This window comes from Gasterosteus aculeatus, chromosome 14 (genome assembly GCF_964276395.1).
Source record: "Gasterosteus aculeatus chromosome 14, fGasAcu3.hap1.1, whole genome shotgun sequence".
Lineage (NCBI taxonomy): Eukaryota > Metazoa > Chordata > Actinopteri > Perciformes > Gasterosteidae > Gasterosteus > Gasterosteus aculeatus.
The window spans coordinates 9,812,465-9,837,680 of NC_135702.1; the positions used below are offsets into that span (position 1 = coordinate 9,812,465).

Genomic DNA, 25,216 nt, shown 5'->3' on the forward strand with positions numbered 1-25,216 from the left:
GGCCAAAATTGTCTGAATGGAAATGTTTTCATAGTTAATAAATACATAAACATGAGCTCGGCAATGCATCGGAAAGGCACAATAAACCCAAATCGGCCCAAAAGTTAGTTCCACATTTTATCACCCAGCCCAGCCAGCAGAGGTCTATATGTTTTCCTTCGAAGGTGGCTGCAAATTAAACTTCAACACACAGCTTCATGTTTCTACCCATCTTCAGAAGTTCAACATTTTACATAATGGATCGGGGTTTTTTTCTGTAACACTGGGCTTTAACAGGAGACTCCGCCCACCACAGCCCTCCTCCGGCACACGCCGGACCTGCAACCCAACGAACCCAACTATTGGCCGACGCGACTGAGGAATATCGGGAGTAACGTTACATGAAGCCGACTGTTAACTTCAGGCTCTGTTCACCGCGCAAAGCCGCTTTACGTTAGTTAACGATGACTACATCGGGGTCCTTGGATCGAATGGAACTCTGTGAAAGCCTCTTGACATGGGTAGGTGATCAAATATGATGTTCGGAGCGGGAGGGAGGGCTGTTATTTTTTGTAACTGACAGTTCTCCTGCGCCGCCGGGATGCTAGCTAGCATACGATGCTAACGGTACGTCTAGCTTGGTGATCCAACGTTAGCAGGCTAAAGGGAAACACGCAGGCTCGCGTTCGTTACGTACACAGGCCAGCTGTTTCACCGCTTTTAGCTGCTCATGTGTTACTCGCTAGCTGCCAGGAAGACCGTCTCTCTCTCTCTCCCCCTCCCCCCTCCCGCCCTTGAACACCGGTTTGGTCCATTCGGGTGCTCGGCTAGCTCAGGGTTCTAACGTTAATTCCCTCTCGGTTAAACGGCGGTGGATCGAGCGGCAGCAGCGTCGGCCTTGTTGCGGTTCGGCGCTAAATTAGCGGAGTCTTTTTGTTGTTGTTGTTGTTTTTTTGTCCTCCTCCGGATCGAGCGCGGGGTCTGCAATTAGTCTGAAATTCCTGCCGTTGTTGACCCAACGTGTCATTATGTCCGATCTCTCATTGCTCATTCCCCGGGATAAGAGATGCCCAAAAGAGGCTCACGTTGCACTTCGTATTTCTAGACAATAATAAAAACCCGACCAGCGGTCCGACGGGGGATTGGAGGATGATCGCACTGTTGACAACAACGCGCATCTCAAGAGAGGTCGTGAATCTCTTGCCTGTTACGTCGACATGTTTGACAAGCAAAACGGCCGTAATACGTTAACCGATCACACATTTCTGATGCCTCGGTGTGCACAGAAACCGACCCACGTGTCATTTAATGCAAATCTGCTTGTTTTCACCGCAGACTGCTGGCTTAAATGTCGGCAGTGGATCCTGGAAACGTCCACGTACAGCTGGTTCTAGCAGGAGCTCAGACGGGATCTAGCCTCCTATGTAGTCACGTGATCCCTTCACATGTCACATAATCATACATAACATGCTACATGCACATTGGGCTCTGATCTCTTGTTGTCTCATCGTGGATGGGCTTTCTGGTGTACCAACTCCGGATTGCCCTTCTTCCTTCTCCCAGGAGTGACGTGGCTGGTAAACATTCCTCACATACTTGTTAACTGTGAAATCACAGCACAGAGTGTGACCAAGTGTTACTAAAGCACCTTTCTTTTTTTAAACGTTTCCACAATGGGGATTGGAAGAAGTGCAGGAGGTGTAATCGAAGGCACGCTGGATGAAGTAGTGGGTGATTTATGACACCATTTCTAGCAGCAAACACTTTAACAACAGAAATAAAAGAAGTCAGCGTGTTTATGATTGCAGTCAGTCTGGTTCGAACGCCAAAGTAATGACTGCCGTGTCCAGGAACATAATGTGATGTGCTGTCACATAAAAAGCAGTTTAAATGACGTACTGGCAAGCTGTCACTTTTCGAATGCTAATTATCTTTCCCCTAATTTAAGATGTTGTTTTTTACGCCTCTAAAGCATGAAGTATTCCATGCTACCAGTGTGGAAAATATAACAAGCTCTCATCAGACGGATGGTTCATCGTTGACTCTGTCAGTCATATTATTTAGCTGATGTTTGTTTGTCTGAAACGATAATGTTGTTCAAGTGATCACACGATGTCTCATCACATTGTAGTTGCTTGGAAACAAGATGCCTCATTCCATGCCCTTTATTTAACACGCATAAACATAGAAAATGAGTCCAGCAGAGCTGCTCTCTGGCCCGAGCTGCATTAAATCTCTTTAGCGGTTCAGTTGCTAAAATCTGTAATTCCACAAGATGTATTAATAGCTGCATTTAAGAAGTTCCAATAGATCCGAATGCCGTGTAGAAGCACAGCTAAGATAGAATTATGTCTGCTTACCGCTCACAGACGTGATGCACTGGTCTTTCTAACACGTCCTCATGTAGCTGAAAACACTTTGTCTTGTTTGCAGGGTTGCCATGTGTGGCGCTGTGTGTGTTGTTGCATCAAATTCAAAATAAAGAGTTGACCAATAAGCTGTATGATGAGACGTAATTATGGACAATTTCATTTTTAGAGGGAAGGGTATCTGTTACGATCACTTGGCCAAGTCATGTGAGTCGACACGCGTATTTTCCACAGCTGGACGGTCTCCTCTCCAGCTGTTTCCACAAAGTCCTAGGTGTGCGCTTCCTATGTGACATTAGTCAGAATTGCCGTTCCTGTTTGTGTAACAAAGAAAGGCCAATGTTGTGGGAAAGGCCGCTCTCAGTGAAGCTCTGGCTGCTGTTTAGGCCTCGTGCGCTTCGATCAGTTAAGCTCAGGTATGCTCTTCTATCTACGCTCTTACCAGACTGCTGTGGATGACGTGATCAAAGCAGACCGACTAATCTGGGAACATGAGCAAATCTCGCTGAACCAGAACCTCAAAATCCCTCAGAACACATGATGCTTTCTACCCAGATGAATTGTTTTTTAAAATCGTCACACACAGAGATTGGGCATTAACATGACCGTAAGGGTGCAAATGAATTAGTACACCGTCTTTCGTGTTTATATTCTGCTCAACCTGCTTTGTGTTGTATGTACAGCTGCTGGCTCTGATGGGTATTTCTGTAAACGCTACACGAAGACTTTAAGCAGAAGTGGTTGTCAGCGGTTTATAAAAAGTTTCGCAATAATCTTATAATAATAATAATAATGCAAATTCGCATACATACATATGTGACGCACGTAAAGTGTTGTTTTGTTCCCTTCTCTTAAACACCAGGTATGAGAACAAATATCATACCTAGTCGGCATACATACAATACATTTAGCTTAATATCCAATGGACTGTTCTGGCCACGTCTATAGCTGATTCCTGATCAGCATTCGACGTGTCGAGTGTGACCCAGACGAAGAACTTCTAAGACCACACCTCCTGGTGCCGTCCGCTATCGGAGTCGTCTGTCGCAGATGGCCGGTGCCGAGCACAATGTCCTGCACGGCATAAAGGAACTCTGCAGCACCGCTCCGCTGTCGCCTTTTCAGGCGATGTCACATGGGCGTACATTCTGTGTCAGAGGCTTTGTATTCCGGTGGTATGTATGTATGTATGCATGCACACCGCGGGTTCGTTCGGTCAAGCGTGTGTGAGCGGAGGCAACAAGGACCCGTTTCTGCTTGGTGACAATAGAGCAGGGCGCAGAAACGGGGCACCGTCACAGGGGATGCCGTGTCGGCGGTCAGTTAGTCTGCCATTATGACGGACCCCCATGTGTTGGACCTCACCGCGGGCCTTGAAGCCAACTCATGGGTGCTTGGTTACCTGGGAAGAAGGGATGATGATACAGATGTTTTTAGATCAGGTGCAGGCGGGTGTCATCTTGTTGACATGTCAGTCATTCGAAAGCTGCCATATTTTATGGATTTTACAAGTTTAAAAAACATGGAGGCTCGAATATGTCGATCTTATCCCCCTTTTTGGGTATATTTTAAATTGTTTTTTCGTAATTTATTTAGTTTTACACAATATAGAAATGTGGGCGAGCAAATCCTCTTCAATGTTCACAGTTCCGCACGGATTTAACACCAAATGTTCAACCGTGAATCTAAAGGACAAACCGCTGTCTAAAACCACAGGAACATAAAAACACGATCAACTGATTGTGTATTTGTTGTTGTGAGTGTCACGTTGACCCCGTTCCATGTAAAGTGTGTCCTTGATTGCAAACAGTGTCAAATGTCTTGTTTACTGACCTCTGTCTCCGCTAATAAGGGACTTTATAGGGCTCTTATGTGTTGCTTTGTGTCCTATACCTCATGATCACATGTTACAGAATGAATGAAAAAAAGCAATAGGACAAATTCCCTTTTCCATTTCAAATGTGTCCAAAAATATATCCCCATCACAGCCACACAGTATTTATAGATGCATCATCTCTTGCATCATCTTTATTTTAAGATAAACCTTCTACTGCCAGCTGTTTAATATTAGTCGGGACAACACCAAGCAAATGGCGCGTTCCAAACACCTGTAGCTGCCTTTCACAGTAAGATGTTGCATAAGACATTTGATTCAGTTCCATGCGATGACGGTGCCGAAACCTGATCCGATTGCATCGACGCTGGCGGCTCACGTGGAGCCCTTCATCAGGGACTTAACCCGCGTGTTGAGAGGAGTTTTCCTCAGACGGCGTATTTAGTTTGCTGCCCTGTGCTCTTGTTACAATCTGCGGCCGAGGGCCCGAGAGCCGCATGTTCGGCCACTTTGGCGGAAATTTGAGAGCAGCGGAACGACCTGCTGGCAGACTGTTAAAAAAAAAAAAAAATTTAAATTGCGTCGTCAGAATTCCAGACAGACTTTGGCACGTGGACGGAGAAATACGTCTGGGCGACAGACGTTGAGCCTGGAGGAGAAGTGGTTAAAGAAGGAAATGAAAGACAACAGCTCGCCAAGTTCGATCAAAACAGAGATGGAGCCGATGAAGGCGGAGCACTTGTGACCTCCACTCCGGCCTCAATGAGCCACTGTGGAATAGACACCATCATGAGACAGTTTTCGGAACTTCATAACATGTCAAATGTTTGTTGACTCCGCCTGTGTCGCTCCATGCTTCACCCTTAACACGCGCACGTCTCTTTGTGGTTTAGATCCAGACGTTTGGAGTGGAGGCTCCATGCAAGAAAGTAGAAGACTTGACGAGCGGTATCGTCATGGCTCAAGCTCTACAGAAAATGTGAGTGTTTGGTGTCTAAAAATCCTTCCTTGGCTGCGGTAAATGTAATTCTCACTAATAAATCTATGGAAAAGATTCAACTTGGACTCATTGACGGCCCCTTAAGCCCTAATCTCTCGTCTCATTCTCCAGAGATGCTGTGTATTTCGATGACGTTTGGATTAGCAGAGTCAAACCCGAGGTCGGAGACAACTGGAGGTTAAAGGTAAGAATACTTAATGCGATTTATTTTTTCTTGGCGAACGTCATAGCAGACCTTCCAAGTTTGAATGAAAAGGCGATTTATTGACAAAATGACAATGTCCCACTGTATAGTTATGTTGGTATTTCTAATGTTGACGGGATGCCGCTGCATACGTTATCTCTCGTTTCAGATCAGCAATCTGAAGAAAGTTCTAAAAGGCGTCCTAGACTATAACCAGGAGGTAAGAAGGATCTACTGTGTTTATTTTGAGTTGATCAGTACCCACAATCCACATTTCATAAGCCGATGTGTTGCTGCTACGGTAAAATGGTGACTGTAAAAACTACCCGTAATCCTTTAATTCAACACAGGCCATGCAAATAATTCTTCTCTTCTAGATCCTAGGCCAGCACATCAACGACTTCACTCTACCAGACGTCAACCTCATCGGGGAACACTCTGATCCGGCGGAGCTCGGGAGGATGCTTCAACTTATCCTGGGCTGTGCTGTCAACTGTGAACAGAAACAAGGTACACGCGAGCGGCGCGGCGCTTAAAGAAGCGGTGATGTCGCGTCCCCAGCAGCCTCAGGGGGCTTGGGTTCACCCCAATTACTTTGTCTCTTTCCCTAGAATACATCCAGACCATTATGATGATGGAGGAGTCGGTGCAGCACGTCGTCATGACGGCTATCCAAGAGGTGAGCTGTCGGGCTGTTCTTTAACAATAATTGATTTGTGATTTGGGGAGGGATCGAGATGGATGAAGGGACTGCTGCAGGCTGGATGTCGTCGTTGCTGAGCTATGTTGTAACAAGTTTGTGCTGTGTACACTCAACTTTGTCCAACTTGTAGCCCTTGTGTGTGTGTGTGTGTGTGTTGTCTTTCTGCAGCTGATGAGTAAAGAGACTCCAGTGCCGGGCGGAAATGACTCATATGTGGATCTAGACAGACAGGTATGGAGACTGTAAAGCCCGACTGCGGGGCGTTTTATTGCGTGTGTTGTAACCGTGCCGACAAAGTGGTCTCAGATGAGACGGATTTAAAGTTTACATGCAACTGTTTTGTATTGAATAGACTTTTAGGTAAATAATTGAACATGCTCGCACGCAGACACCAAAGCCAGGACAGGGAACGTGCTCAACCCTAAACTTGACCCAGATCTCTGAATCAAACAGATGTTCTAGGCTCCTCCTTTTGGTCGCAGACCTGTAAAACAGCTGGATAGCTCACAAAGCTACACTGTGAACACAGAAATGCAGCTGTGCTGTTGTGCCACCGTTACTGTGTACAAGCACCCTGTTATTTGGGGTGCAGTATTTAGTCCTTCAACCAGCAGCTCCCCGAGGTTAAACATGTTTTGGTCTGTGGCCTCATCCATGTAGATAAAACATTGTGTGGAAATTAGAATAAATTAAAAAAAATCCTTTTGTTTCTCAGCTGAAGAAGACGGCAGAGGAGCTGAACGATGCTTTGTCTACCAAGGAAGAGATTTCCCAGAGGTGTCGTGAGCTTGACATGCAGGTGGGTTTTATTCACCGGTAGCGTTTGGCATCGTCACAGTGTTCAGGTGCTTCTATCACGTGTCTGGATCTCCTAACCTGAAAGACGCCAGCGGGCGGCCTGGGAATCTGTCAGTTGTCACAGTGGCACACTTTTACTAAGTGAGTGGGTGAATAGTTGACAGTGTTGGATAACATTTTTATATGCGGCTGGTCATTAGGAGAGGACTTTCTGGCCTATGACAATTTGTGGAATGACGATAAGTTTTAAACTGAAAAGATGAGTGAGCGCTCGGGTACAGTAACTATTCAAAGTATGCGTGAAATGAACTAACTTAAAACTTTTATTTATTTATTTTTGTAACCGTTTTTAATATCTTACCTGATTGTGCTGTACTTCTCACAGCTATGTTTTGTTTACACTTTAATAGCAGCTCCCTTTTAACACATCTGATTGTACTTTCCTATACTTGCTTATTTTAACGTTCCCTTGTTAGATTTCGAATCCTACTCACTCATCCTATCGTGATAACGTGTTGCAAAAAGAGATAAACCGGCCTCATGTATCTTTCTCGATAACGGAAGATCACAATTTACACTACTACACTACTACAGGCACAGCAATGCAAAAACAAATGGAGCTGTGATGTAAACAGTTACCTCCTCCTCCTTATTTCCTGACTGTTCCATCACTCTGTGCGTTGCTTTAAAGGCCCTCCATGTCCAAGAGGAGCGTGATAGACTCAAGTTAGAGTTTAATGAGCTAGAAGAGAGGGTAAATCCAAACTTTTCTTTTCTTTCCGTCTCGCTTTTTTTCATCCATGATGTGTGTGCGTGTGTGTGTGTACAACAGCACTGGGTTTGTTTTTTCAGTCTGCTTGCATCAGCATCCCCTTTGGAACCCAGATCCCCCTCCTACTAATTATCCGTGCATGTGTGTGTGTGTGTGTGCACACCTACACACATGGTCCTCGTGGGGCACACTGGCCATGTTCGGTGTGCGTGCGTCCTGTGTGACCTCACTGATTATGCGTTGCCTTTTTACCCTTGTGTGTTCCATGGCTCTGCCACAGCCATTGGAAACAGTAAGAGGGAGACACGCGAAGGGGCAAAAATGTTGAATAAATCTCAAATCTATTATTGTTCTGTGATGCTTTTTAGGATTTTTTTTGTTTTTCTCCTGATCCAAGCTTGATGGGAAATAGTCATGTTGCATTGTGCTACTTCTCCAAGAACACTTCACATAAATCTTTCTGATACATTTTACCCTTAGTTAACGTTTTTAACACAGCAGTCACAGCCAGTATGTCAACGGAAAGTCAAACTGTACATCGGCTGTTGACGTGATCGTGATCAAGGAATTAAGACTTCTTTTCATGCCGGGCGATTTAGCAGTTTGAAAATCAGTTCTTTTGTTATGAGGTGCGACCGACCTGGTAATGAGTCCCCATCATAGAGTCACACGTCGAACCACAAATCTGCTCCTGCTTTGCTTTTTGTGGAGTTTCAGACCCTGTCTTTCACATGGAGAAGGCAACATAAAACCATATGTAGCCCTCTTTGCCATGTTGGAGTTTGTTGGTTTTACCTCGTCAAAGTGTCTTTGATGTGTGCTTGCTTTATTAACAGAAGTGTTGCTACAGTATAGAATTTGTTGCATTTACACTGATCGCCGCCCCCCCCCCCCCCCCCCCCCCCTCTCCAAAAGGTGGCAGCGCTGCAAGAGGAGAAGAGCAGTTTGCTCGCCGAAAACCAGCTCCTGATGGAGAGACTTAACCACTCCGACTCCATAGAGGACATAAACAGCCCTGCAGGACGCAGACACCTCCAGCTGCAGACACAACTGGAGCAACTACAGGAAGAAACCTTCAGGTGCGCAGTCGATAGGAGAGACACTCGTATTTAAAGTGTTGGCGATCTAAAAATGAGACTTTTAAAAAAAAAGATGATTACTTCTATTTCCGTCCAGGTTGGAGGCATCAAAAGATGACTACCGGATCCGCTGTGAAGAGCTGGAAAAGGAACTTGCGGATGTGAAGTCGCAGAACGAAGAGCTCGCGTCTCTGGCCGACGAAGCACAGTCTCTCAAGGACGAGATGGATGTCCTCCGGTGAGAGGGCGATGCGAAAAAAAAAAAAGCTTGGCTCTCAGCACGCCGTGATTGCCGGAGTGAAGCAAACTAAACTCAACCAGTGAAGAGATGCCAAATGGAAATGAAATGAGTCAGAAAAAAGGGTTTGAAGAGATGAAGCAAGGCAACTAGTGTGTTGTTGGACCACTATACTGTTATTTCAGACCCCCCCACCTCCGTTCTTCTCTGTAAATGTAACATGACAAGATGAAAGCGCCTTTTTTCCTTCCCCAGGCATTCGTCGGACAAAGTGTCAAAGCTGGAGGGCACAGTGGAACACTACAAGAAGAAACTGGAGGACATGGGACTCCTCAGGAGACAGGTGGACGGACAGACTGCAGCAATGACCTCATGCCTTTAGTTTGCAATGAGCCCCAATCGCTATTTGTAACTAGTAAGTAGCAAGCGCATAAAGTTGACGTTCCTGTCTCTCTTTTCCAGAGTAAGCTTTTGGAGGAGAAGAACACGGTGTTGATGCAGAGCAACGTCGGTTTGGAAGAAGAGCTACGGAAGGCGAATGCCACCAAGGGACAGCTGGAGACATACAAGAGACAGGTAACCTACAGCCACTGGCCACGTACCCCGAATCTGTTATTATATAATACTCGCACGCTAACTATATGTATATTTTAAGAGATGATGTGCCCTCTCTCTGCACAGGTGGTGGAACTTCAGAACAGACTGTCGGAAGAGTCTAAAAAGGCCGACAAGATGGAGTTTGAATACAAACGCGTCAAAGAGAAAGTGGACTCTCTGCAAAAGGAAAAAGATGTGTGTGCAATTAAGTGTATTATTATAAGAACTGGCACAGTATTGTTTAGCCGCACGTCCCACTGTACATTTTCCCACTTAGATTTTCTACGTGGAATCCGATGCATGAAAACCAGAGCCTTTCTTTGTCATTTATCCTTTTGTCCTACAAGTAAGAGGAAAGGAAGACCGGCTGTACATAACTTTGAAACTTCACACGCTCTTCCCTCCCCCTGCAGCGTATGCGCACGGAGAGAGACTCCCTGAAGGAGACCATTGAAGAGCTCCATTGCGTCCAAGCCCAGGAGGGACAGCTCACATCGGGTAGAACGAACACATCTGACGGCTGGCTAGATGCAAGTAAATATTTGGCTTCACCCCGTATTCACGGAACTCTCCGTTTGTTCCAGGCCTGTTCCCCATGGTCAGCAACGACGGCTCCGACTCGCTGGCCGCCGAGATCACCACCCCAGAGATTCGGTACGTGCAGGCTTTTGATAGAGTAACATATATTCTTGAAATGACGAAGGCACGTGGGGAGGACGAGGCCGTGTTTCTCTGCAAAAGAGAGATGCTGCTGTTTGTCAGGTGGCTGATTTTGGCTTCAGAAGAAGGTCTCTGGAGCGAGTTACGTAATGGTTGCGTGTGAGTTACATCAGCCTGTGTGCTGCTTTCCAAGAGGGCTGGGTATTGTGCTGGCAGCATGCTGCGAACCAAAATAAATATGGATTTACTTTAAGCTACTAATGTTTTGGGGAGAAACATTACTTAAGTCAACTGAGCCCAGACTAATTATTCCCCTCAAAGTAGGATGGAACTGCTGTGGCCTCAAGTGATGTCATATCCTGCAAAGCTTTCGGAGGTGGAAGTTGTATGTTGCAACAGCAGTGTTCCGTGTGAGATATCTAAAGAGAACCACTGCGGTTGAAGTAGAAAATTGATGATTCATACTCGCTTGTGATCGTCAGCTCAGCACCCGACAGACAGACAGTGAGTGGGAGTACGGAACCAGGCCGTGCCGTTAAACCGATTCTACCTGTTGCTTTTATAAGCAGCTTCTGGGGTTGGTTTCCGTCCGTCGGCTTCCTCTAAACTCTAAAACAGCCAGAGCAACAGCTGGAGTTCAGTTAATCCCTCCTCAATGTGCTGGAGGGTAGGAATGGAAACGCCACCAAAGGAAACCCAGCCCTGTCACTTTAATGTTTCCCCATGACGCTGAATCGGACCCTCTTCTCACGGCTTCCTTCCTTTAGCCAGTTCGGCTACAGGCACACCCTAAAAAAAAAAAACAAAGGTACCAGAGAGCGACTGTGCTCAACGCTATCAACAGACATAACAGATCTTATCTGTTCTCAAGTTAGTCCTGATGGGCTGGTGGCCCCTTGCATGTTAGCTCCACCCTCTCTTTGTGAGGCCTGAATACTAGAAAAGTGTTCTAACAAGAAGAAACAAAAACAAATCTATATTGGTTGTTTCAACTTTTTCTTGTGTGTTGCTTGAATTTAAAACGGGCTTTTGTCCAATGTGTTTTTCCAGAGAACATCTGATTCGTCTCCAGCATGAGAACAAGATGCTGAAGCTGGCCCAGGAGGGATCAGACAATGAGAAGATTGCACTGTTGCAGAGTCTCCTGGAGGATGCCAACAGAAGAAAAAATGAGCTTGAGACAGAAAACAGGTGCGCAGAGAGCGTGGAAATGTAATCCGGTAGCATTAACTGCAAAATCAAAGACACACTGGAGGCTAAATTCTTTCTGTTATTTTCCTGTGAAACACCTTCTTACATTTTCTCCTTCTGTGCACATTTATATTTGAAATCTGATGAGAATCTTTTGTTGTGTTCATATAGTTTTATTGGATTTCCCTGTGATGGCTTTATTTATTTATTTCTCCAATGGGATCTTCTTCATCCATACTGGGATTTCACTCAATGACATTTCAGTCAGGAGCCGGTTGGAACCTTTTTGTCGACTGTTTGTGCTTTTCCTCTAGGCTAATCAATCAGCGCCTGATGGAGGAGCAGAGTCAGGTAGAGGAGCTACATAAGAATCTTCAAGAGCAGGGTTCTAAGGCGGACGACGTAAGTAGCGACACGATTGTTCCGCATTGTGGAGGCGTAACTGATAAGAGGACATTTTGGCAATGCACAACAAAACAAAGTAAAACAAAGATGTCTGACCAGACTGCAGTACACAAATCCTCGAAGAGGATCGGTGCTTTGATATTTTCATTTAAAAAGCAATATTAACAGGGGAAAAAGGCCGGATTGGTGTAATTAACCTAATTAACCGTCTCAAAAACACTTACATAAGTACTTTGACCACTTACTTTCAGTGTTTCTAGATGCAGTACAGTTTATGAAAACAAGTAAGCAATTGACAGAATAGAAGAAAATATGTTTATTTAAAAATATGCCAATATTGGAGGAACAATCTAGGAAGACCTTTTTTATTCATCTAAGTAGTAATGACTCGAGGACGTGGGTTGCAAACATGGAAAAGACACTTGGACAGATTATCCTGTGGATGATTTTAGCCTCTCATTAAAATACTTTTGCATTTTCTTTTCAAATAATGCTTCCACTCAGACTATTGTGAGTATAACTTTGTGATTCCTCACAAGTTCCCTCTCTACGTCCTTGTTCTTTCAAGATGTTCGCTTTTTTTTATGTCATGAAACAAGTCCCAAGGACATTGAAACTGTCTGCCGCTATAGTATACAAACCATATTAATTGACTATTAGGTTTCTTGCACATAAGTAGTAGTTCCTTCTTTTCCTAGCTAGGTTCAGAGATTCTGCAGTTCTTATTTTTCCTGTTAGAAATAGAGGCTTCTGTGATCAGCTCTTTGATGTCTTCTCTGTGTGTCCTCTCTAGAAACCAGACTTCTTTACTTGATAGTCGTTGAATTTGAGCTTCGAGATGCTCTGCAGATTTTTGCTCTCACATGATGTTGCTGCACAGACAGTGGTGCTTTCCATGCATATGGAACCAAAGAAAATAAAACCACAAATCCCCAAATTGTCAATATTCTTGATCATCCAACCAAGAAAATAATTTCATCTCCCGCCCGATTAATGCAACTCTGTGTCTCTTTGAATGTTTAAAACTTTTTATTTTAACTGTATGTTGTATCTGCAGGTTGTGCGTGTTGGAATATAATCTTATTTTATCTCTATCTTATTTTTGTTGATTCAGTCTTCTATCCTGAAGAAGAAATACGAGGAGCACATGTGAGTTCCCGTTTTTTAAAAACCTAGAAATATGATAACAAATAAACACTTGTTGATTGGAATACATTTCAAATATCCTCCTCCGGGATGCTTGCTGTGAGATATTTGAGCTGAGGCGGAAAAACAGTGTTGACGTTGGTGCTTTTGTTCCCTCCATCAGGGAGAAGCTACGCGAGCTGAACAATGAGTTATTGAAGAAGAACGCTTTCATCGATGAAATGGAGCCCAAATACAACACAAGCTGTGAGTTTGGATTCTGAATGTGCGAAGTGCAGCTGAGGCCCGTTGACCGCCATCCTCTCCGCCCAGCTGTTCTTATCTTAATATATGAAGAACTGCTACAGAATCACCAAGACAGCCTGTATTTCGTCAATGTTTACTCATAGCAAAAAGGCTTAAAAAAAAAAAAATAAGTAAAGTTTCATGTTGTTGCCTCTCAGCCCAACTAGTGGAGGAGCTGGAAGACGCCCTCAAGAAGAAAGATGAAGAGATGAAGCAGATGGAGGAGAGATACAAGAAATACCTGGAAAAAGCCAAGAGTGTGAGTATATTTATCTTCTGCACGGTGCATTGTAGCCGGCGATGCCTGCTTGCCGAGGCGGGTCAACCAGAGAGTGTATGTGATGTGATGGGAACGTGTCTGCTGCAGGTGATCCGGACCCTCGACCCCAAGCAGAACCAGGGCTCAGGTCCAGAAGTCCAGGCCCTGAAGAACCAGCTGCAGGAGAAGGACAGGATGTTGCACTCATTAGAGGTAATCAAATGTTCGAGTTGGACGATCCGTTAAAGGAACCGGTCCCCTTTACAGATGTCTAAATGTGTGTGTTTTATGTTTCTGCCAAACAGAAAGAGATGGACAAGACGAAAATCCAGAGAGATTACGAGGAGAAACTGATCGTGTCGGCCTGGTACAACATGGTGAGAAGGAACTTTTTTTCAATGATCTACAGCTGGGATTTGTTATCAGGAAGGGAATCGTTTCTCGAAGCCTTTCTCTCCCTCTGTCTCTTCTCAACACCACTAATTACCAACTTCTATTATGAAGAATTCTTGAGGTATCTTGAGGTTTTTTGATGTTTTATTTCCCAAATATGTACTTGATAATACAAATCATTGAGTTGCAAGTCACTTTACCTCACATTGTAACTCATTTTACCTCACAATGAGGTACTTTAAACCAATCGTATTCTTATACATAGCATTCCATACGCATCTTAATGCTGTATTTTTTGTAATACCCTCTATGAAGTTGGCCTGAAATTGTTTCATTATTTAAGTCCAGCAAGCGGGCGCTTCAACCACCAGAGGGCAGCATACGCCTTTCTATTGTAGATAAAGACACTTCCTCCTTTGTTTGTTCACGAGTTGTTAAATAGGACCTTATGTTGTGTTATTTGCTTTCTCTTGCATCAGGATTACTGCACTGATGGTAGCTGAGTCACTTACTGGCTCATCCTCCATCTACTCACCGTCCCATTGTGGGCGTCAGTAAGACTGTCTCTGTCTCTTTTCTCAGGGCATGTCTCTACAAAAGAAGGCGGCTGAAGACAGACTTGCCAACACCGGTTCCGGTCAGTCCTTCCTGGCCCGGCAGAGACAAGCCACCAGCACACGTCGCTCCTATCCAGGCCACGTCCAGCCAGCTACCGCCAGGTAGATGGCAGCGAGGCCCGGGGAAAAAAATGCAACAAACTCAACCATAAAAAATCCCCTGAAATCGCGTACAATAGACATGCCTTTTTTTTCCTTCAAGGCACGCTAATTATCGCTAATGGACGTTCTTGTTTTCCTGCATTCCGCCTATTGATTTCCTTTTTTTTCCTTTTTGATCAGATCCATGAGGTAGAGATGCCAGGTCAAGGCTGCCCAAAATATCCCACCGCTTCCCCCGCCCACTCCCCCCATCCCCCTCACACAGCATATTTTACCCAGCTCTGAGACGCCAGGCTTCAACCCTTTTAGCACCGCAGCATATATTCAATAGCGTCTGACCGGTGGCCCCAAACGTCCTGTCTACCTCCCTTTCAACCACTGACCGTCCTTAAGTTGTACTCTGGGGGGGAGGGGGGGAGCAAACCTCGTCAGGCAAATAATGTGGGCCCGAAGGCAGAGCGGAATTGCGTCTTCTTGACAAGTTTCTTCTCGCCCATTTGTGTTTCGAGGAATCGCTCGGGCCCGTTCGTGCCGTATTGACACACATCCCTCCCCGTCATAGCGCTCAAGGTCTTTTTTTTTTTTCCCTTTTTGAATGGAGTTGAGTCTCTCTGTCCTGCGTCATCTTTTTCATTTCTTTTCAAACGGGGTTAAGTGGCTGTCCTGCCGTGTCATTCTATTTAATTTTTGAATTTAGATGCAATATTGAGCAACGAATATGTAGGAAGATATATATTCATCTCATGCAGGTGTCCCATTTGCTTTCTGAATGAGCCCAATGAGACATAAGGTAACTGTTTGCTTTCATTGTCGTCCTTCAGAAGCCTCTCGTCAAGCAAACAGAATGAATCGGTTCAGATAGTCGTAGCTTCGCCAGCCGCCACCAGGTCGTCTCAGACAACACCCCATGTGCCATAGTGTCACACCCCGATACATGCTACCCAGTGTCAGGGCGACAGCGCTGCACAGACGGGAATGGGTTACGGGCAAAATCTAGTCGTGACATTTCTAGATCCTGAGATAGGGATCCGGATTGCAGATCACTTGCTGCTAATAAGTCGTTCAAGAGATGACCGTCGGCTACCTTCCATATCCTTATAGAATCTATCGATTGATAGCAATCATCAAGGTCTAAGGCGTTCAGAGAAGTGCACAGTGCCTCCAATGTCACTTGAAACACAAATCTCGACTAGGTATGCTCGTTGTTGCTGTTCCAGTCTTTTCTTTAACCCCTCTGTTGTTCCACTTTGTTTACATCATCATTGTTTTAAGCCGCATTACGAATGATCTCTCTTTGACAGACCTTTTCAAAGCCTTGCGTGTCACCCAGTTCGTTTGCTCGTGTGTGTGTGTGTGTGTCTCGGTCAAGGCCAGAATCTCAAGCTAACGAACCCCGCCGTCTGACCTCTTTGTCTCTCTCCCTTTCCTCCCTCAACAGCAATGTCACTGCATGACCGGCTCACCAATGACCTGGCGAAGCCTTGAGTCGCCCGGCCCCTTGCCGATTGGGCTAGACTGAGGCGCACCATGCATGAACTACCTGCCTGCCTACTGTCTGCATGACTGAGTCTGCGAATAACCAGCGCACCAGTAACAGCATGAGCACTAACACCCCTCTGCAGCGTGTCGTGCATTGCAACCCCCAGACAACGTCAAGGAGGCCAGGAAAAAAAAAAAAAGAACTAAACTCCTTTCCCACCTATCCAGCTCTTTGCTTCTCATGTTGTCCTGCTCTTTGTCACTTGTCTCAGTTCTCTCCTCACCGGCATCTCTCCTCTCCTCCCTCCACTCACTCTCCGTGGACGTGCCTGCTTGTGCTCCCACACCGCATCCAGTTTGTTACCGTGCAATTCATGTTACACACAGACGGGGGGCAGAGCGCAGCAGCGCTGTCTGCCAATCAAGTAGCATGGCAAAATAAGTGTTTTTAAAATGAATAACATTGTTACAGATTTGTTTTTATACAGGATAAAAGCCCCCATTAAGTCTACTCACATTTCTTTTAATGGAATTGAATGTGCATGCAGCATCTTTTTCTCCATAAAATCATTCAATGCAGTATAGTATGTATATAGTGGTTGTAGTTGACTACTATATTGTCCACGTTACGTCTAAGTAGCAAATAACCAATAATAATCTAGTTGAGCCAAAAGCAAGAAGCTCTGCAAATGGTTCATTTTGTTACATGTTTTATATATTGATTTGATCTAATAATTTCCTTATAACGATACGAGAAAGAAGCCGTACATTCGCTCACCCAGGCTCATGTACAGTGCATTCAGTTTGTTGTCCGGAAAGGGCTAATTATTTTTTTTTTAAACGTATGAAGGGAAAACCACGGCAACAATCCTAAAGGATTCCGTTGACCGTGCTCAAACCTTTATTTAATACTTTTCAAAAGTATCTAATGAGTAAAGTATATAATAAAGGTGTGTGTATGTGGCATTAACATAAGGCGTTAATGCAGAATGAGTTCTACAGGAGGCAAATGATGGCGATCAGTAATAGTAATGGAAGCTGAACTTACTTGAGACATTCTGCACACGGTGTGTCTTATTTCCATTTTATTTTCCGAGCATAATAGGGGTATGTTGATTAGTACAGGGAGAGAGAGCTGGGGCTCAGGATTTATGCATATTATAGGCATAAGTGCATTTTTCAAAAGAGAGAGAGATGGTTGAATCCTCCAATTTTAGTGCCTTTGTTTGAAATATTCTACACAAAACGAAGAAGACCTTTTACCACATCATACTACCTTTTCAAAGACCAGTTTTATTTTGTGAGCTTTTAATCTCCGATGCACACATTAAGTACTGTAGGCTTAATGAGGGCTTTTCTTCACTGTACGTTGACCTATTTTTACTCCTAAATGTAATATTGTGTAACCTTGGTTTAATTCATGCCCTGCATTTTATCTTAAAGGCTTATTTATTCTTTCAGCGCATGTACAGCAGTGTTGCAGTGTTCCCAGATTTTTTTTTTTTTTTTTTTACATCTGTAGTATTATCAGCAATTGTACAGTTACAATGGAGTTTCCATTTGACATTGAGATTCTGTTACATACTTATGCAACGATTGAGGAGATGGTTGGAAATGGTGCCGTGTTTGTCTCCATCTAATGAAACGCACGGGTTATTATATTAACGGTGTCGAGTGGAAAATGGAGAAAACTCTTAAGGCTCCATTTACTCCCAGTATTTTAAGGAACTCAGTTTCTTAGAAAATGTGTCATGTTGGAAACAAGGCATTTTTCTCATGAACAAAAAGCACATTTTTACACTTTTAATTGACTGAATTGTTGGGGAATTTACTGTTAACCTGGAAAAGATCATTAGTGTTTTTGAGCGACGGCAACAACGGCTCATAAGCTTTTCGACATGTACGTGTAAATGCAATAAAAATGTTAGTTAGCTCTGACGTTTTATTTACTTATCTCGATCAAATTTGATGTATTTGCAGTATGAATTCAGTTGCAAAGTAAAGGCGTAATGTTTTGTCTAGTTCACAACTTGGTTCTGTCCAAATGTTTTTAAACCCACTTGCCATTAACATCCAGATGTAAGTTATATTACACAGAACTCTCTTAACCGTCCGTCCTCATGAGTTATTGGTTTGGTGAGAAATCTGTATATAATGGAACACATCCACATTGTGGTTGATCTGTTTAAAATCCAACCAGAGATGTTGGAAACATTTTCTGCTATTTAATATCCCCCTGAGAGGAATAATTGTTATGTTGTCGTCTCTTATTCCCCATCAAGTCAGCACCTGTAATTTTTCGTTTTACGTGTATATTACTGGCAAATAATTAGATACTGGGGGGATTATTACTGTAATATAACCTGAGAAAACCAGCTAGTTTGTGACATTCTTGGACCACATTAATGCCAATTTCTTCAAAATAAAGAAGGAAAGGTCACACTTTGATGTAATGTTCATTACTATAACCCCCAAACATGTCCTTGTATTCATTTCTGAGGACAGGAAAATGAATATTTCAGTGTTCAAAACCTGATCATAATGTGGTGTATCACTAACATGCCGAAACTAAAAATGAGGACCCGGTTTTCCCGAGCGTTGCGTGACTTCTTCTTCCACACACGAGGTGAAGCAAACAACACCGGGCTGCTAACAGGTCAACCTCATATCACTACGCATGCAATGTTTTCGCTGTATTTTTTTACTCCTCGGAAAACCTTTCTTTACATATTGAAGTAGCATTTGCCAAGTTTTATATTGCTTGTATACAAACACACTATGTACATACTCCATGTGGCGGCGCCAGAGGAAGTGTGGGGCTATTTGAGAATGAGATGATCATAAGACTCGTGTCAAGTGAGATGGATTCCATCCAGCATCCGTCTGATCGGGACCTGTTGACCTGAAGGTGCTCCCTGCAGTGCAAAACGTGGAAATTACATTGTAAATAAAGCTTGTATAAAACGGGCTGCTTGTCTGTGTATCATTTTTACAGATCATGATGACCAATGAATCATTCAGAGAGACGTTCTGTGTCTGGTTTCAGGACAGTGGACATAAATGAATCTAAGGCCTCATATTTCATTGTTTGCATGCAAAACTTCTTTTTACCATCAATACATCAAATGACAATTGCTTTGCAGGAGCGATGATATAACATTCTATCTGCTGCGTGACAGAAGACTACAGTAAATCTGTGAAGGAAGGTTAAATAACTGCTGAACGTGCAAATAAGCAACTATCTGCTAACAACTTTATACATCAACGTCGCGCCTCTCTGACCCCAAGGAGCCGTCGGCAAAAGCAGGTGTACTCCCTCAATCAGCCAGATTCCGTTCCCATGGCCTGCTGCTGGAGAAATGGCCACAGAGATCAGGGCAGGTATGTCACACGCGTGCACGCTCCTTAGGCTGCAAAGACCACGAGAGAGAAAAACATTCAAGTTTAGGCCTGTAGTGAATCTGAGTCCTTCCTTCCACTTCTTCAAGCGCCTCCCAGCAGTGCGTCTTTGCTTTCATTTGACAGGTGGGACGGCATCCAATTCAGGCGTTCTCTTATTTATAGTGCTTCGTTAAGCTTGGCCTTTGTGAATGCCAAGTGGGTTTTTTCCGTAACAACAGTTGGCCTTCAGCCGCCGTCCTCACTTTGGCCTCAGCGCCGTAACCACTCTCACTAGTACAGCACCATTTTGTCCTACTTCTGTTTCAGCCTCACAGCTTCGAACATCGAACCTTACAGGAATCCGCCTCAAACAAACGCATCCCCGTCTGGGAAAGGACGTCTGGGTGCCCCCTCGAGGCAACGGACACAAGAACTTCCCCCATATCGGTGTCTCATTCTTCTTTCTCTCCCTGGTGACGTTTGGCAGGCTCGTCTGATTGAACGCAGGCGAGAGGAGGGTCCTGTGTTGAAATCCGTTACGTCTACCTGGGTCAAGTCATGTGTGCTGATGGTTAATTTCATCCCGATTAGGTCCCAAAAAGAAAAACGCCGGGATGGTTGTCCCCGTTAAGTCCACTATTCCGGATGTTGCTCGTATTTCGCAAGGAAGCATTCTTTGGATGACTGGAATTGTTCGTGGTTTTCCTGCTGGAGCTACGGAAAGACATGCTTGGATTATGTCATGGTGATTCTGAAGGGATGTGCACACAATGAAAGGCCGTGTAAAATAAAGTGGGTGTGATATACATCAGGAACTGGCACTTTTTCTGCCACGTAGTTAGTGTAATAGTTCTCGACCCCTCCGAGAGAAATGGCCGTGAAATTACACGGACCCGCCTCTCATTTTGACTGGTATTTACCGGTTGTTGTAGCTCCAGTTTGTTCCCGTTAGTCGTGAGGGTTTCAGGGAGTTGAGGGAAAGAAATGAGACGGTGAGTCATGTCAACATTGTGAACAGGGTGGACAACCAGCAGCACGGACCACTCGTGTGGTCGGGATACAAGGCCCCGATTATTATGCTTCATCCTAAAAGATGAAAACAAGCTGTTTGATTCATTATTATTAGTTCCACAAATGAAATAGATGTCGAGATTAATTAATTTAAAACATTCTACATAGATGAAATAATATTTATGGAATTTAACTCGAGAGGCGCTGACCATGTCCATGTTCCTAATGGCTTTCATGTAAGTTCAGCAGCATTAATGCTTCCACCCAACGTCAGCTTAGTGGCCACATGCTGCAGGTGAAAGGATTTTACACTCATTTCACAAACAGCAAACGCTGCCGGTGAAACAGCATTGTTTTTATATCCAAAAACGTTTTTGTCATCGATCCCAGATGTGTCTTTTTATCTTTTTGACTCTCAATATTGAAGCAATTACGGAAACGTTCCAGCGGAAGTAAAATCAGTGCCAACGAGAGCTGTCGTTTCCCCTAATGAAAGAACCTGTTATTATTCGTCATAACTTAACATCTGGCTGACAATATGGGCTTCATGACACTTTCAATTTCCATTTCAATCATACTAGCAGGGGCGGGGGGGTCTGATAACACAAGGCCCTCATTGATACACACACACAATCAGACACGCACGGCATCGGGTGGCGTGTCAGCGCTTTGGTTCTGACCTGAGGTTTCAACACACACACACACACACACACACACACACACACACACAGCCCATCACTGTCAGCCAGGAGACAGGCAACTATTCCACTTTTACATGATCTATTTTGGCACGACTTCAGCGAGACGAAGGTGAGAAGTGCACCGGCGAAACCGAGACCTCGTGGCCGGGCCCCTGTTGACTCAGTCGCAGAGTAGAAGGAAGGCGGAGCGCCTCTTTGGATTGCATTGACCTCTGGAAGCGAGTGAGGGTTTAAAGGGGGAGCTGTTTGACTGACAGCCGCTGTGCAGTATTTTGCCCCAGACACACATCTCTTTCATTTAACGTGAAGATGTATTTATTTCTGCCCGTTATTAGGAGGGAGGAGTTGCCTCGCCTCCTCTGCTGTTAAAGTGCCTCTGGTTAAGCGGTTGGTTGCCGAGGTCTTTGAAGAACGGAGCTGATTTAATTTCCCAAGTGAAATTTCCATCCAGATTCACAGGCTCGCCGCCACTTTCCTTCCCCTCTGATAAAGCCCACTAGTGCGTTCACTGTAGGGATCAGTGACCCAAGAATGACAACAATAATCAGGATTACTTTCTTTTTTCCACCATTTCTGGGTTCGTCATTTCGCTTTTTTTTGCCTCACATTCAACCAGATTTTCGAGAACGAGAACACGCTCGATTAAAGTGCTTGAATTCTTGACACAATATGGCAATAATGTGCATGCGCATGCAGAGATGGCATACTGTATAACTCACATGGAACCACAGCAACAACTGTCTACATCTAAAATCTAAGTTGCTGTATGTACCACAAGTTGTTTATGAGGCCTTAAAGTCGGCTCACGATGGCAACACAAGAAAGGCAACAAACACGGGTGCTGATGTGAAACACTTTAATGCCTCAGCAAAGACAAAGGAATGGAAGAAGAAGACTACTACTGGCAGGTGAATGTAAACAGTGCAGACTTCAAAGACATAAACTTTGGAAAGTGTTTTATGAGAAAGCAAATGCACTCAACATCTGTCTCGGGCCTCATGCACGCAAAGTAAGAATGACTCAGTTTAAAAGAAATGTAATGAATTTAAATGTGGTTTCTCATTGAAGGGTCACTATCTGTCTCTTTCTAACACGCACACGTGTACATGCTCCCAGCAGAGCAGCAAACCATCGGACCAGAGGGATGAACGTCTGAGGAGGGAAGAGGGGGGGTGTGTTTGAGCCACAGTGAGTCACGCTGGGCTCCGTGACCACTGAATCAAAGAGTTGTTTGAACAGCTGCATTCCTTCACACCCCTTCACCCCTCTCTCTCTCTCTCTCTCTCTCTCTCTCTCTCTCTCTGTCTCTCTCTCTTCCACAATGTCCCTCCATCCCTCTCGGAGGGCAGGAGTGCGGTAAGTCCTCCTTTCACTGTGGACAGGTGCCTATTACAGGTCGAGCATAAAGATGAGAGACGCAGGAACTCTGAGGCTTCACAGCAGCGACTGCGGCTGATTTACGGACCCGCGACAGCCCCGAGTGAGTCATTATGCGGCTTGCATTTCTTTTCACGCATACAGCCGCCCTCCTCCAGCGCCACATACTGTTGTGCCAATGGTTGTCAGTGACAGGCACGATAATTGCATTTGTATGGAAAAACTCGGCACCTAATTTGAATGATTCCTAACGTTTTCAAAGTTCTGTTGATTCTCTGGACTTCCATTTGATTTAGTTCACCTCTTTTCCCATTCTATTCCAACATTGGACTTTTCAAAATGTTTATTTAAAAGCAATAAACTGCATCGATATTGGTGCATGTTTGAACAGATTGCCAGTGAAGTGAAAGGGAGACAAGCGTGGAAAATCACACAAGTCAGGATCAATATAAGAACAGCTGACCTCTATTTTACTTTACTTTGCTTTTGAACACATTTGCGCTTCTGGCAGTGGCAGATAACTGAGACATCAATCTGAGCATGTCATCGTAAAACCTAATGATCTGAATAAACATGGAGGCTGCACATCAGAGCGAGAGGGAGAGTCTTCACGGAGAGGGCTGGAAGTCCAGGGCGGAGTTGGAATGATAATAGCAGGAAAGATAATTATTATTTAACAACTCAAGATTCAACTTCTGACCTCAACTGGGGACAATCTCTGGAAAAGCAACGGGTTAGATTTCAGTCCGTTAACTTAAGAAAACTCAGCAAATTTCACCAGTCCGTCATGGTCTGTGATTTGAATCCAAACATATTTAAACTACAATCCAACATATTAGATATGCACACGTAACTTTGCACACTTAGTCATTTGTGTGTAATCGTCAACTAATCACGCTGCGTTGTGGTACAAAGTTACTGAGAGAACAAACTTGTATTGATGTTCACAACTTAACAGCTGTTTATTCACACGTCCTTTGCAATGGACAGCAGGATAGAATTTGGGGAACTGAACCAAATAAAATGCACTTTGTTGTAAGTAGGTATAAGATATTTTGACATATATACATCTTATTGAGCTGTATTCATTATGCATTGGTTTTACAACTCCTGGAGTCTCTATCTTAAAGCTTTATTAACAATATGGCTCTATGTTGACATTATTATTCTGACATTGTTATTAGCATTGGTAGTAATAGAAGTGGTACAACGTGTTATTTTGTGGAGTTTCCTTGAAACAAATCAACAACACCTGGGAAAGACGCACTTAAAAATAGAGAGGGGAAACAGGACAGTGGTGGTGGAGGTCGGTAATTAAGTAAACTAGAGCAGGCCTTTGAATCTGCTGTGTGTGTGTGTGTGTGTGTGTGTGTGTCTGTGTGTGTGTGTGTGTCCACTGAACCACCAGGACTCCCGGATTCCAGTAAATGTTTTTTACCATGAACACCATTTCCCCTTTGATGCTGTGACTAAAGGCTCAATCATTCAACCACTTCCATCACCGTCCGGCCTTCGCTGTCTGTGTGTCGTTTGGATTTAATGTCATGTTTGTTTTTAAAAACCCGAAACTATGGCTGTTTACTAGAAGCGGATAATTGAATGTGTTACGAATATCAAACACAGCAATCATGTGGTTTAGATCGCCGCTAAAACTAGAATGTCCGCGTGTAAAGCTGAGCGAGGTTGAGTTATCTGGATGGTTTGCTTGCTCGCGTTGGGAAGTCACAGATCAGAATAGATGGGATTACTGTAAACGCCATAAAAACACCATCTAGATCATTACTGCGGGCAAGACGGATTATCTTTTCAAAGGGCAAATCTTCTTTCTGTTAGTGAATGACTCTTGTTGCGATGCTGTTAAAATAACTTTGTAAATCCAGGATGAGGATTTAATAGACCTTAACACCAATGACTCCACACAGAAAATTGAAAGAAAGACAGTGTTTACTGAGATTACGCAGATCAACGTGTGTCTAGAGCCCTCAATCCAATCCATGCAAGGTAGCTTTTATGTTTCACAGTGTTTCTTTGAAGTAATAATGTACTTTGTCAGTGCGCTTTTCCTAAAGCCTCTGATGTTTAAAATGTGTATGCAGGCAGAACAGGAAGACAGATTTCTGCAGGTGAGGACAAACACAGCACTCTGATGTCTGTCTGTACGTTAAAGGGCAGACAGAAACAATAACCTGCTATGCCCAAAGGGAAGAACAGTCTCCAAGCGCCTCTCGCGCTGACTGATTAACAAGTTATATCTTGTTTGTTTATTGCAAAACGGCTCTACGTAACCATCTCTGCTCTCAGGCTGAACACCAAGCTAAACTAAGCGACTTTGCATGTTTGAGCTGGCTACGGCTCCTGCACAATCATCAATAACTTGAGAATAGCAATAAGTATAATATCAAATAACAAACAGAAGGGCACTAAGGGAACGCAGACCTCCACTCGGGCCAAACGCCACATAGTCGTTCTGTTGCATGTACGTACAGTGAGACACTTGCACACACAAACACAAGCCTACAGAACAGAATATTCTAGCGCCCGGTCTTTTCTATCAGAGTTTAATGGGTCGTGAAGAAAGTCGACCATGGTCAAAATGAATGACCATCTGCTATAAGACTGAGTCATGTGAACTGAAACTTTTTACTGGCAGGCTCCC

At 44.2% G+C, this 25,216-nt stretch overlaps 2 protein-coding genes across 7 annotated transcripts in view; both read left to right on the top strand.

Moving 5' to 3' along the window:
• The first annotated feature begins 177 nt into the window (after positions 1-177).
• Positions 178-19,057, top strand: hook3 (hook microtubule-tethering protein 3). 5 transcript variants are annotated; one of them, XM_078088427.1, is made up of 25 exons: positions 178-500; positions 5,076-5,161; positions 5,294-5,366; positions 5,536-5,586; positions 5,744-5,876; positions 5,978-6,045; positions 6,238-6,300; positions 6,785-6,868; positions 7,559-7,621; positions 8,555-8,718; positions 8,816-8,956; positions 9,212-9,299; positions 9,419-9,532; positions 9,638-9,748; positions 9,967-10,051; positions 10,138-10,207; positions 11,264-11,404; positions 11,719-11,806; positions 12,924-12,958; positions 13,119-13,201; positions 13,399-13,499; positions 13,608-13,712; positions 13,805-13,876; positions 14,475-14,611; positions 14,792-19,057. In XM_078088427.1, the coding sequence occupies exons 1-25, from the start codon at positions 444-446 to the stop codon at positions 14,802-14,804; spliced, it is 2,226 nt and encodes a 741-aa protein (XP_077944553.1). In that variant the 5' UTR covers positions 178-443; the 3' UTR covers positions 14,805-19,057. The 5 variants fall into 5 exon arrangements, with proteins under 5 accessions (XP_077944553.1, XP_077944551.1, XP_077944555.1 ...); XM_078088425.1 differs by having other exon boundaries at positions 16,050-19,057; XM_078088429.1 differs by lacking the exon at positions 7,559-7,621.
• A 3,489-nt stretch (positions 19,058-22,546) lies between these two features.
• The window catches only part of trabd2a (TraB domain containing 2A), a 49,695-nt gene continuing 47,025 nt past the window's right edge, over positions 22,547-25,216 (top strand). Inside the window, exon 1 of one of the 2 annotated variants that reach the window (XM_040198260.2) lies at positions 22,547-22,663. The gene's annotated coding sequence lies outside the window, so the exon portion shown is untranslated. The remainder of the gene's footprint in view (positions 22,664-25,216) is intronic. The other variant, XM_040198259.2, reaches the window with a different exon arrangement.

Coding starts and splice junctions, on each gene's coding strand:
- hook3 (XM_078088425.1), top strand. CDS start 444: ATGACTACATCGGGGTCCTTGGATCGAATGGAACTCTGTGAAAGCCTC. Junction 501..5,075: donor GTGAAAGCCTCTTGACATGG/GTAGGTGATCAA, acceptor TTTGTGGTTTAG/ATCCAGACGTTTGGAGTGGA. Junction 8,957..9,211: donor GACGAGATGGATGTCCTCCG/GTGAGAGGGCGA, acceptor TTCCTTCCCCAG/GCATTCGTCGGACAAAGTGT.